The sequence below is a fragment of the Sardina pilchardus genome, chromosome 20 (assembly GCF_963854185.1).
Source record: "Sardina pilchardus chromosome 20, fSarPil1.1, whole genome shotgun sequence".
Classification (NCBI taxonomy): domain Eukaryota; kingdom Metazoa; phylum Chordata; class Actinopteri; order Clupeiformes; family Clupeidae; genus Sardina; species Sardina pilchardus.
This window is the reverse complement of record NC_085013.1, coordinates 4,992,433-5,006,851: the sequence shown is the minus strand read 5'-3', so window position 1 is coordinate 5,006,851 and position 14,419 is coordinate 4,992,433. Positions and strand designations below refer to the sequence as shown.

Below are 14,419 nucleotides of genomic sequence, written 5' to 3'. Positions count from 1 at the left end.
TTTTAAATATAGATTGTTTTATTGTTAAACCAAGAGATAAATGCATTTCTTGCATTTGGAAATACTTTTCACTAATCAAACAAAAAAAATCTCAGTTGAACTCTACATTTCTGTATTACCTGAATTGCTATTATCTAAACAATGTTCTTTATGAAAACGTATGTGTACGTTTGTCTCAGCCTCATAATGGAGTGTGTGTGTGTGTGTGTGTGTGTGTGTGTGTGTGTGTGTGTGTGTGTGTGTGTGTGTGTGTGTGTGTGTGTGTGTGTGTGTGTGTCTGTCTGTGTGCATTTGTCAACAAGCCATGTTGTGTTGTATTTGTCTATTTACAAATTTGTTCACATTCCCTCCCCCCAACAAAAACAAAATAACACAGGCACATATTTCCCAAACACTCTACTTTTATTTGTCAAACGCAGAAAAACACACACACCCAAACACCAAACAACCCAGACACCAGCACAGCATTGATGACCTGCATGCAAGCTGACTCCTGGAGCCTCAGTGCATTATCAAACATGGGCGATAGCGGTAGGAAGCAGTGTCTCTCTCTCGCTTACACACACACACACACACACACACACACACACACACACACACACACACACATTTTGAACAATATCAGTGGTGGTTATGACAGTAGCTTCACATAAGCCTACGCACAGTGGGGGGCTGAGAGATTACATGATAACATATATCTAACCCCTACATAGGCAAATCATGGCAACTAGGTAAACAGTAAACAGAGCTGGTTACATAAACCAGTGATTTATCAATAATCTTCATGGACTGCACTACCACACAGTGAGAAAAAAAAGCAACGGAACAAAATCAAATAGGCAATACCGGTATTAATATATTCTGATACTAACGAGTCATTTTGACACAATGATTTTGCAAGCTGCATTTACAGACGTGATTACAAACTTGCAGTATTTATACTAGATATACAAAACATATTAAACAAGATCAGGGCGAACATAAGTAAAAATCTGGGAGAGAGTTGATGCAAAATATAATTCTTCAACATTAATAAAAAGTAGTCACTTTACTCTAAATAGTGTTCCTTTGGTGTTAAAAAAATTAACTGGTGATAAAAAGCTAAATAACATGTTTATGTTATTTAATGCGTCCTTAATAATGGTCTATTTCATTATCTTTTATTTCACTCTTCAGGACCTTCATAAATAAAAAATGACATTACTGGACCATTTTTCAGGGCTGTTTTTAAGTGCAGTGCACCATTTGTCATTCAGAGGGAGGTTTCATCAGCTCAATTTGTTTCAGAGCTTCAATCGAATGGTTCGACACAAAGCAAAACTTACAGTTTCAAATTGTTTAAATCCCAAAAGATGTCACTAGTGTAAAATGAAATAGAATGGTACGCTAGTACATACAAGACAGAAAGTGAGTGCCGGTCACTTTTTGCAGAGTAGGTATACTTTGTATTAATAACAAAAGAAACAAATACCCTGTTTGAAAATGTATGTGTGTGCCGGGTCAAACAACAGAAATGCAAAAACAAAAAATGCAATTTCTAGAAAGTTCTTGCCAACAAAATCTTTCCTTCCTTCCTGAGTGACGAAGGTGTTGGTACCACTTTGGGGTGGGACGAAGCACAGAGATCAGGACAGACTGAGGGAAGAAAACTGGGGGTCTCAAAGACCCTCGCTGACTTTCGCCACTTTCTGATCCAGAGAACAGTTGCACATGTGGTAACTTCAGTCCACGCCGGCATCTGTGGATCAGGGTGTGCTGCCATCCTGCCCAGACGAGCCTGGAGGAAGAGGAATCCACAACGCACGAGTTCAGTAAAGAAAGATCCAACACTCACACAGGGCCATCAAAGGAAATGAATCACATCAACAGGGCCATCACAGGAAATTAATCAAATACATTTGACAAAAGCTAGAAAAATAGATCAGAAGCATCAAGGGAAGCAACGATTGCAACGATTTGCAACGATTGCAATGATGCAATGTTGCAAAACATTCTGATATTTATTATTCAAGTGTTATCTTAGATTTAGACTCATTTAAGAATTCTGCAAATGATCAATAAGTCACTCAGTCATACTTGTTAAGTCTCTGAATCTTCTTTTTGCTGCAGCCCTTTCTTCTGAGTCAAAATACCACACAGTGATTGCATACCTGTGAAAGAAAACATACACGTTTGTGTTTGACAAGCCATTATTTACAATCATTGATAGGAAAATCATTTTGTGTATCCATTTTGAATACACACACACACACACACACACACACACACACACACACACACACACACATATATATATATATATATATATATATATACTGCTTATGAAAACTATATATTTAATCGGTTCCCTAGGATACTTTAAGCTCAGATATGGATATACCACCATCAATCTCAATTTCAATGCCACATGTGTCTCTGTTAGACTATTAACAAATAATGTTATATCTGTTCAGCATATTCTGGTGCATTGTTTCAACCACTTCCTAAAAATAAACAAGACAATACAAGTGTTGGCACAGTGTGAGAAGAGGAACAACCAGTGGTGACATAAAAAATGGCTGCTATCTGTAATGACACCAAAGTGCCACTAAGGGGCAGTATATATACAAATAACAACTACTAAAATGGAACAGGTTGTGTACTGAAAGTTACCCCTATGATTTTAGTTAGCGATTCATTGCATTTTTGCAAGGGTCCAATATAAATAATGCATTTAATAAGTATAATAATAATAATGTCCTCATAAAATAGTGTAGCATTGTGATTGCATAAAAATAGCCTACATTTACAATTTGCAAGATGTACTGTAGCATATATTGAACATCTCTTGTCAAAATTGAGAGACTGGCTATAGGGACCTGCTCTTAAAGGGATATTCCGCCATTTTTGGAAATATGCTCATTTTCCACCTCCCCTCGAGCAAAACAATCGATATTTACCTTGTTCCCGTTCATCCAGCCATTCTGTGAGTCTGGCGATACAACTTTTAGCTTCAGCCTAGCATAGATCATTGAATCGGATTAGACCATTAGCTTCTCGCCTGCTAGCTTCATGTTTAAAAGTGACTAAGATTTCTGGTAATTTTCCCATTTAAAACGCGTCTCCTCTCAAGTTAGAAAGTGCAATAAGACCAACTGAAAATGAAACCTGGCATTTTTCTAGGCTGATTTGACATGGAACTACACTCTCATCTGGCGTAATAATCAAGGCAACTTACAACCTACTGGCACTACTACTGCTTGTTGTCTATGGGGACTATTTTCAGATGCTGCGTACGATATCACTGTGCCTAAAGTACGTTTGCAAGTTGCCTTGATTATTACGCCAGATGAGAGTGTAGTTCCATGTCAAATCAGCCTAGAAAAACGCCAGGTTTCATTTTCAGTTGGTCTTATTGCACTTTCTAACTTGAGAGGAGACACGTTTTAAATGGGAAAATTACCAGAAATCTTAGTCACTTTTAAACATGAAGCTAGCAGGCGAGAAGCTAATGGTCTAATCCGATTCAATGATCTATGCTAGGCTGAAGCTAAAAGTTGTATCGCCAGACTCACAGAATGGCTGAATGAACGGGAACAAGGTAAATATCGATTGTTTTGCTCGAGGGGAGGTGGAAAATGAGCGTATTTCCAAAAATGGCGGAATATCCCTTTAATATCTATATATAGCACTGAACACAGTGTTATGCAGTCTCCTCTTTCACCTGTTATGTACATTGTACATTTACATAACTGCTCTGAACTGATATCCACTACACTATGTATCTTTAAGGAATGTATGTGTATGATTTGGGCTGCCCATGCTAACACTAACAAAATACACGGGCCAGACATTTTCAAACTTTCAACAAGACAAAACTTAGGAGGATGAATAAGAAAACCGTTAGGGAGATCTTAAGTATGTGCAATAGCAATTTTGTACAAACTTCATTAGTTCATAGAACTTACTTAAGGACCCCCAGTAACTATCATTCATTAACAGAGTAGCCTACAGTCAATCAGCAAAAACAATGTTTCAACGGTAGGAGACACGCACCTAATCATCTCACTTTATCTACTATGTTGCTAAAGATCTTTGATCACTAACCTACGCTGTTTCAGCCCTCTCTGACGTAGGTTTGCAAGCTGGGTCATGTTGGCTTTGTTTACTAGTGGCCACACCTGCTTCGGGCAAATTATACAACACACACCTATCAACAACCTACCACATTGGCCAAAATGACTGTCAAACAAAAAGTAAAATACTGCAGAATGCAAATAACATTTCAAGATGACCATGAGAAGCAATTCACTGAAGCTGATCAGCCCAAAAGTGTATTGGATGAGTCTACAGACTCATACCTTTAATGTATCATATTTCTACCACCTGAAAATAAATATTAAACATGGGAAAGTGCTTAAACAAATCCTTAGAGGGAGCACCCCAATCCGTGTCAATAACGTCTGGCAAGGAGGCTAATTATAATCTCCAGCCTTGACTTTTACGATGAAAGATGTAACATTATCGATGAGCTTACAAAATTCTTAACACATTATGAAAACATGCTAAATCTTTCAAGTGATTCTTGAACTGGGAATGATTTAAGGAGCACAGGTAAACTTAACACCATAAATTATTCTGGATTTATATGCTAGGTAATATGCTTTTTCATGCGAGTCCCTTCAAACCTTATTAATTGAATATTATAGCAGACATATAGTACAGCACAATTAATGCAAAATTATAAAGTATCTTAGTTTTAGTAGTTTTTAAACTCCAAAGTCAAGGCTTGATTGACATCTTGAACCCTGAGTAAATACTTCAGCCACAGGTGAGATCCATACCTTTGAGCATAAGATGGCTGGACCTCGTGGGGGTTTCGGCGGTCAGACCAGAATAGAAGCAGCCGGTCAAACAGGGGCTCAATGTCTGCCACGTGGGATTTGCCTTCTGGAAAGATCCGCAGGATTCCACCATGCTCCTGAGGAAAAAGAGAAAGGCACATTGGCTCATTGTTAAGCTTTGATACACTATGCACTATCATTCAAATGTTTGGGGTCACTTAGTAATTCTAAAATGCTTAGTGAAATCAGTTCTTTCTAAAACAAGGATATTTCTAACCCCAATGTATGCCATGCATAGCAAATATTTAAATGCAGGTTAAAATTTACACTATGTTGTACTATTATACCAAAGCAACTTCTCAACATATATTATTTATGGCTAATTCATCATTAATGTGTAATTCTGACAATTTGCTAAAATATATTAAAGAGGATAATGAATACATATTACAATTTCATGTTTTAATGTTCAATACAAATGTTTGTATATGGATGCAAGATAGCAGTTTTAAACATTACAGCCATCATGATTGGCCATTTTCATTGGAAAAGTCATTGGTAAACACACCAGAATAGTTGAGGGTAGAACTCAGAAATCTGAAGATGCTAAATAGAGGTCATTGAATAGCGACCAACCTTGGCATTCCAGTTTTTATTCAGGTAGTAGATACAGGTGACACAGCGGCCATCACCATTGGGGTTATCCACGTGCTTCACATAGCCAGTGCCATTTCCTGGATAGCAAGCAACCATTGCCTACAGAACACAGAGAAACACACATGGGGGTTTTGAGTTTGATTAGCATACTTCATGCATGTCTTAGGTACATGTGAACCTAATGAAAGTGGTCCTAGTAGTATCAGTTCCACAAAAAAAGAAAAAAAAATTCAATGTGTCACAACACATCGCCTACTGTGAGTAGTTTAATAGACAAACAAATTCCATGTTGCCATTCTGGTATTCTCATTATTCATGTAGCTATAAAACATGTGTGATTAACCATAATACTGTTTATAATGTCATTAAATGGAATTTACAAGGATACAATGATGTTTATTTGTCACATGCATATGTTTACTATGTAAAGAATGCAGTGAAATTGACACTAGCTATTGAAACCAGAAATGTTACTATGCAAGTTATGACATCCTCATTCTTTACTTATCTTAACCCCTTTTAGATGCCACTTTACTCTCACTATCTAAACTACATTAGTATTTCCTCATCCATTTACAGCAGAGCTTCAAACGAATACTGTGTGACAGTGTTATCCAAACAGAAAGGGAAGAGAAAGTGAAGGAGAAGCAGTAAGAGCTCTTTTGGCTTTACTACTGCTCTGAAAAAGAGGAAGACTGAGACCCACTCCAGTGACTCAAACAGAGAGCTCTATTGTCTCTGGCACATGATGCAATGCATGTCATGAAAAACTGCACCGGGAACACAAATATCTGCACGTACACATTTCTCCTGGTTAAACACTGTGGGTTTCGTGGACAGGAAAGCCAGGAAAACAACCGGCCACATCATCATAGATCAATGTTTCAACAAAGAGGATATCACACTGATAGTGCTGAACCACGTGCAGGTGCCTGCATAAGACAAAAACACTAATGGGGCTTTTCCACTACAATGTGACTACATGGTAGCTCAACTCAACTCGACTCAACTCGCTTTTTTGGGGTTTCCATTAGCAAAAACTCTGTTAAGGTTCCAAGCGAGCTGAGCTGGTACTAAAAGGTGACGATAATGACATTACAATTGTTTTCTTCAGCGTTGCTATGGCAATCATCTAGCTGATGGGGGTACATTGTTGTAGTGGAAAACGAACACCTGGTACCAAAATCGAGTAGAGTTGAGTCGAGTGGAGCTGATACCATGCAATGAAAAAGCCCCATAACAAGATCTGCCCTCATCCTCCATAATGGTGAGAGTGCATGTGAAATGAACTGAGTGGCTCTAATGAACTGAGTCTCTAGCATCATGTACTGAAGCTCCCACGTCATATCATGTCAAGCAGTACTTAATATGATGACAATGTACATGGCGTTACACTGGCTAACCTGTGAACTGCCCAGTCCTGGTTTAACTGCATTAACCCTTATGTTGTCCTTGGGGTCAATTTGACCCCAAGCAGTGTTTAACATCATAAAATATATGGTTCACTTTTTTTGTTTTGCTTCAAGTTTCATGACTTTTCCTCATTTGAAGGGTACAACAGAGTAAACATGAAATTTGCACAAAAATATGTTTCCAATGTCCTGTAAAAAAAATAGTTACGTTGGTGGTATTGGGGTCAATTTGACCCCATTTTTATGAAACATGATGAAAATGAATATTTGACAAATTATGGATATTATTATTGTAATAGTATGAGAACATGTAGTTATTATCATTATTGCATATACAAGTACATATTACATATAAGTTATTTTGGCAGGTCTGAAAAAGTCCAAAAAGTCAGCCTTTGGGCTGTTGACACTGGATTGGCCATATTGCCAGTCAGGGTTCCAGGGTTCATAAAGGGGTGTGGGGGGGTGGGATTGTTTTGTATGGCTTTTGATGGTGGTTATTACACTCTTGTTAAGTACCTACCACAAAACAAATTGGGTAAAAAAAATTATTTGTATCATTTTTTGAGAGTTTTTTTAGCTGGGGTCAAATTGACCCCAAGGACAACGAACGTCGGTAAGATTTTAGGACAACATGAGGGTTAAACTACACTCTCCAAGAAGACCCAGCTCTTCAGAAAGTATCTCCTCTTGTAGTGCTATACAGCTCGACTTACCACCTGACTACGGACACTGTGGAAGTAGGACTCGGCTGCACTAACTTGTCCTCATCACCCTCTACCCTGATTGTTTCCCTCGTCGGAAGTCAATTTGGGCTAAAAAAGCGTCGGCCAAATGTAATGTAATACCTTCCATAGCAATGACACTTCATCTCACGTAGACCCATGCTGAGGCCTGTCCCATGTGCAATAACTAATCAGCACCTTTCATTTATTTCTCGTTCACACACACACACACACACACACACACACATACACACACACACACACACACATACACATACAAACAGGAAACAGAACTTCCTTTTCCATGCGCCGGTTTGCAAGCTTTTTAACCCGTACCCTCCCCACTGGGCCGGGGTCAGAGGGCATCAGATTAGCCGAAACCCACATCGCTAACGCGGCAGGGGCCGACACGAGACGTGCCTCATAAATCTGCGCCGGAATCTGGGCCTCTCGCCGCAATTCACAGGTATTTCCTTATCTGCCGACACAGCACAAAGCCGGAGACAAATGTCAGAGGGTATGCTGTGCTCCTCTCCCATACGAAAAAAAAAAAATAACAAAAAACGAATCAGCTATTGTTAACTCTGTTCAGAGCCAGGTGCTGTCAGCATACTGAAAATCCACTGAAATAAACATGGAGCCCAGAACAGGGACATGAGTATGCATGTAATCCTGCAACACACTTCAGTGCACTACACTTTTAACAAGCTGTTCTGTTGTCAGCAGTACACTGAACAGTAAACACAGCCTGTCTTAACCCTTGCAGCAGCTGAGATGTTTGATTATTCTTCACATGCAATGTTCCAGCACACAACAAATGTAGAATTGTCTAAACTTTGTCACTGAATTTGACTTTGTGAAGCCAACCATTTCACTTTGCTGACACAGGAACAGTGATGTTGGTGATTTGGAACAATATTCCAAAATAAATCCCTGCGAATGTTGTGCTTCCACTCATTAGTCCTATAATACAAAATTGGGTCGTATTTACATAGCAAGCTGTCGATATATCTCATACATAATTGCATGAGGCAATTTGTCTGCCTATTTGCATTTATCTGACTACTTGTTTATATCAACTGTGATAGATTAGGGGATCTGATGACAGAGTATGACGTGCTCAATTGGCACAACCCACTGTAGCCTCACAATGAACTCTGCAGGCTTGCACGCAACCACCCCATAAACCCCCCAGATGTTCACGTCACTGGGTGCAACGTGGGACCCGAGCGCATTTACCATTCAATTGTTCTCCTGTTTACATTTGTGAGAGGGGGGATACACCACAAATCACATGGCCACAATGAAGGCTGCATACGTGTGTGTTGCCATCATGTCAGATTGTAAACGTGCTGGTGGGGGGGGGGGGGGGGGGGGGGGGGACTACAGAGAGGGGGAGGGCAGGGAAAAGGAGGAAAGGATAACAAAACAGAGAAGAGGCTAATAGACAGTCCATTGAGAGAGACAGACAGAGAGAGAGAGAGAGAGAGAGAGGGAGTAGTAAGTGATAAAGATCAAGCAAAGCAAAAGAAAGATAAAGGCTGAAAGAGAGAGAGAGAGAGAGAGAGAAAGGAGGGGTACAGGAAGAGAGTGGGAGGAGGTCTGGCTCCACGCCAGACAGATGAAGGTTTAATGACAGTGCTACGTGTTGAGCGTGACAGACACATGCTCAACAGCAAGCCCTCTCATCACCGTCTGTTTTTTAAGATGTTGTTTTTCACTCAGTTCATTTCCTATTTTCATTGTGGGATTTGTGGGTGTGAGTAAACTGGTGTACAAAGACTTACTATTATCCAAAGCACCACAAACATTAATTTTAGCTGGATGTTATCTGTTGTAGACATGTGAGTCACAAAGGAACCGTGGATAACTTTTGGTTAAAAAAAAAACAAACTTTTTTTTTCTAATTCTCCATCACACCGCCTTAAGCCCGCAGGACTCGAGATCACTGTGGACTCCAGGTTCCACTGGTCCATGTTGATTTCAGGGCTCCCTGCGGTTGCTTTTGGCTGAGGATCTGTCCTGCAAATAGCTTGCCTCATGCAGGGCAAAACACCCTGCAGTTTGCTGCTTTGTGGTTCAGAGACGGAGTAGATTAAACCACAAAGTAAATCCGGTCATGTAAAACGTAATTTTTCCTTATTTCCCACATTTAACACAGTCTTCTGATACTGACACTCATCTCTAAGAAACAGAGAAAGAGACCCCATACACATCACTGCTCACTTTGGCTCCATTTCCATTATAACTGGCTTATTATAACAGTCATAACAGTATCTATTAATTAAAGTGATTTCCAGGGCAGTTCAATTACATGATGTGACAAGACATGGCACATAAATGCCAAATATGTCTCTATGTTAGAGGTCAAAAGTACTTTCTCAACATACATGAATTCAGATATGTTTTGCCATTTTTCTTTCCTCCTGGCAAAGAGTTACTCATGCATTATTCATATCATCATAGAGATGCTAATTCTAATTCTATGAAGTCAGTATTTCCTTAAAGACACTGGGACAAAGGGCAACCGGTATGAGATTGTTGAAGGATGTAAATACATTCAGCTCTTTATGACAAGGAAGTACCCTGCGACTAATAAAAGCTTGGAGCGAAACTCAAGATCTTCCTACTCTTGCCTTAATTTGGACTTCCTGTGACAAAGCAGATCTTGCCTGTGTAGGAAGTCACGTTGGACTCTGAGGTCTGAGTGTTTGTGGTTTGACAGGTCATCATCCACATGCATCAACAACAGACTGTCTTTCTCAGCACAGCACAGCTTTCTTATCATGTATGGATCATGACACCAAAAGGCTGGATATGTCAGAGATATTCATGTGTCTCACGTTATATGGCTAGACAGGCCACTTCAGAATGCCTGTGCCGAGTTGAATACATGAGCATGAGAAAAGAAAAGAGTGAAACCATGACAGGAAGGCAAATATACAGTTTGGTAATGTGTCACTTTAAACCAAACCATATCAACTCTGTTTCACAGAAAATGCCAAAAGAAGGCTTTCAGTATTTCAGTTTAAGTCAGCTGGCATATGCCCATATAGGCTACGTCAAAGAGATGATGCTCAGTCAGTGGCTTACCTTCGACCGCTCGCGAATTTTTATTCCAAGCTGTCCAATGCAAAGGGAAATTAAATTGTCGATTAACGTCAGAAGAAAATTCACAGCCTCGCATCCCTTCTCAGCTCCACTAACCCAAGCGATCTTGTCCCCCCTTATGTTTCTTTTGGACACTCCGAAGCCTCGACGAGCGAGCTGTCCATCTTTCAGAAGACCTGCGTGGTGGATGTTCTTCACTTGACCCAAAACAATGTGTCCAACGAACTCTCCCAAAAAGTTGTCAACGAAAAAGAAGCCTTGGTCCAACAGCGATGGTACAATCTGGTCCACAACTAACTGTTCTAAGTCTGAGTGCAACCTTTGTTGAAGAAATGGCATTTTCAGTCTGTTCTGTAATTCAGTGTCCGTACTGTTATTAACGTTAAATACACTGAGCATCATCCACTAAAACGGTATGATATTTAAAAATCTACATGCAGTGCATAGCTAAGGCTCAAACTGAACCGTGTACAAAATGTTGCTTTTTCGCTATGGATGAGAGCACCTGCAAATCGGTGGAACGTGCGGGATGTATAGTAGTCTACTTCCAAAGAGGCGTGTTTAGAAACTCTTGCCAGAGCCGCGAAAGTGTGTTGAATGGAATAATAGATTCAGAGCGAAAGTCTCACAAACACAATATATGAATTTATGTCCACTTAATCGCAATTTAAAAAAAAAGAGAGATCTTAATGTGCGCATAACGTCCGAGCGTCCCTGCACGCTGTAACACCTTAGCCGAGTCTACACTTCACTTTGCAGTTTGTGCAGATGCCTATATACTTCCTTATAGTCTATCACAAAATGTATCATCACTGTAGTTATTGTGCCATATGAACCATATTCTACTCCTCTGTTGCCATGTAGATGAAAATAGCACATAAATGGTTATGTCAAGAAGCAGAAGGCGTGCCCACCGCCATTGAGGACTGCACTAGACGCATGTACTCCACGCAGCACGAACGTAACCTACTGTAGTCTGAAGTCGTTTCAACACGCGCGCGGCACACTGCCAGAGACGCAGAAAAAGAAGTTCCATCGTTGTGGAATACCCGAATCAGACAAGTATATACATCTATATGCAGATCTATAGACTTTTCAAATAAGTCACAGCAATTACACATCTCTGAAGGAGAAAAGGAAAATGATATCAACATTAAATTATGACCTAGTTTCTGAACTGGAACTGAACTCTGAAATGCAATAATTATTTCGTGCCAACAAAGACTTAATAAAAAAAACTTAGTGTTACAAACAATAAAAATACAAATAAAGGGTGGATGGGAACTAAAAAGAAACCAAACAGTATTTTTTTGAACAATCCAATCCATACTGACCTTGTGTCTCCATGTAATTTTGTAATTTCCCAGTCTGCCGTTGGCGTGCATGATAATCTTGTCCATTCTTGTTAGAAGAAAGCCTATATTTTCGCATCCTTCTTCATTACCCCCTACCCATTTGATTTTATCCCCTCGAATAGATTTGTTCTTGCGTGGAGTCTGACAATCTAGTTCCCCATCTTGCATTCCCCCACCCTGGTAAATGTTTTTGACTTCTTGTAGAATGCGATCACCAATTTTGTTCCCGAGAAAGTTGTTCACTACACAGAGGCCATATGTGTTCATACAAGGTCCTATATGATGTAAAACTAATTTGTGGGTGTTAAGACGTTTGTGCTCCTTGGATTTTGGCCTGTGATTGAGAGGTCTCCTGAAGGGGCAATCTTTAACCCCACTCCCAGTGTCTTCGACTGCAGGTTTCTCTGCATTCGCCGAGATCAGGTCCCGGCACCTGCTGTATCCCCTGTGTGTAACATCTCCACCTGTGTCAGCTACACTTACGCTCGATTTTTTGGTAACCCATCCTTCAAAACCACGTCTTGTACACATTGTTTTATCTTCAGCAGCATATTCTGCGCTGTCATTTCCACGGCTGTCGTCCATTTGGCTGTGGTGTTGGGCTCAGCACGGCAGACTAGCCTACTGTTGGCAAGATAGCCCAACTACAACTGAGTGCCTCTTCTGCGCAGCGCTACGTGAAGAGTGCCATGTTTCTAGGCTATGAGGACATTCAAACGCGCGCGCATCGCCAGTCGAGAATGCGCTCTCCGCTCGCTCAAGATGTAGTTCTGAAAGGTACGAGCAGATTTCTGAAGATTATGTGTTTCATAATATCGGACATAATGGAGTCATATTTGCGTAGGCCTATTGCATTGCGAAAAGCTTACCCATCACTGCTGTTGACATCTGAATCATCCTAACCCGTCTTTATTTGTTTTGACCGTTAGACCTATTTATTTTCTTTGAGGTCCAGAGAATAAGATTTTCTCTGTTAAGTTCCTGTTCTATTCCGAAGATTTACCAACGTGGGCCAACGTACCAACGTGTAGTGTTGCCACTGCATATAATTCTGGAATAGGCCTAGGTCTATTCTGACGATGTTAATGATATAGCTGCAGTAGACCTATATCTTTTATGGTTATGTTCATGTCATTTCGGGGCGTCATACACGGCTACAAAACAAAGCATAATCTAGGCCTACTCATGCTTTATTTAATAGCCCCATAGGCTATCCGATACTTATTAGGTCGCACGTAGGCTGAACTACCACTTAATGCAATAGCTAAATGACTGAATCCGGAGTGCTTCATTCTGGTGCACATCAAATAATCGGAAATAATATTTTCCTGCGATTGCTGCAATTCTGACAAGATTTGGTAAATTTAAGTGACGTGCACCAATTAAGATTAACTTCACTGTTAGTTAGCATACGCCCCTGCTTTAGATTGCAAGTCAATTAACTTTTCCCAGACCCAGTCATTACAATTGTGAAGGCTCTGATGTCAACAGGGCTATGGGCCATTAACCAGCACAGAGCCCTTATAGACATTCTCTGACCAGCATGAACGGATTGACCAAAGCCATTCAGGATAAGTTTGAAATAGAACTAATGTAGCTGGGCTATTGGTGCGTTCATGCGCATGGGGAAATCATCATTAATCATCAAAACATCATCATTCACTTCACTTCATGTCAGAAGGTGGGAAGCTAGGCACTAATATTTTGGTACCTGAGCACCATAATATAAACTAATATTTTGGTACCTGAGTTAGCCAGTTGGGGGCTCGTTGTCACATTGTAGATCATTTGTAGACTTTCATGTCCAAGAATTTTAATGTGAACTTGGATGTTTGCGGTTTCTGTCATTGAACATTGTACTGTATTATCCTTCACAAGCGTCTACACCATATTTAAGCAAATACAGTTGTTTAGCTTATTTAAGATCAGTGAGCGTGTGCTTTAACATTTGTTGTGGCATCCATTTTTTTCACACATTCCGACTGCAAAGCAAATGAACACTCGCAGTGGGAAAAACAACGTAATCACAAGGGCGGGCCCTAATATTCCCAGGTGACATGAACGACCATAATGCATACATGAGGCACGCCACATTGTCCGCCTCGTGTAGCAACTCAAAGGAAGCTGTCAGCCTACTGTTACGCATGACCGCTTGTGGATGGGTGTTGCCTTTGATAATGAGCAGAGCTTTGCGATATCTGTGGAACTGCCCAAAACATAAAACATCTGTGTTGTTTGTGTTTAGATGAGAGACGTCTTTACAAAACCCTAAATACAAACGTGATTATTCAATGGAATTATGCATCACAAATGTCACCAACAATATATTGAAACCA

The 14,419-nt window shown here is 40.2% G+C and overlaps 1 protein-coding gene across 2 annotated transcripts; it reads right to left on the bottom strand.

Annotated features, from left to right (window-relative positions):
• Nucleotides 1–389: 389 nt before the first annotated feature.
• Nucleotides 390–12,776, bottom strand: egln3 (egl-9 family hypoxia-inducible factor 3). Of its 2 annotated transcripts, none has more exons than XM_062523545.1 (5): nt 12,063–12,776; nt 5,460–5,579; nt 4,824–4,960; nt 2,077–2,150; nt 390–1,777 (listed from the first exon to the last, which is right to left on the bottom strand). In XM_062523545.1, the coding sequence occupies exons 1-5, from the start codon at nt 12,666–12,668 to the stop codon at nt 1,746–1,748; spliced, it is 969 nt and encodes a 322-aa protein (XP_062379529.1). In that variant the 5' UTR covers nt 12,669–12,776; the 3' UTR covers nt 390–1,745. The 2 variants fall into 2 exon arrangements, with proteins under 2 accessions (XP_062379529.1, XP_062379530.1); XM_062523546.1 differs by lacking the exon at nt 12,063–12,776 and adding an exon at nt 10,711–11,620.
• Between the last annotated feature and the right edge of the window lie 1,643 nt (nt 12,777–14,419).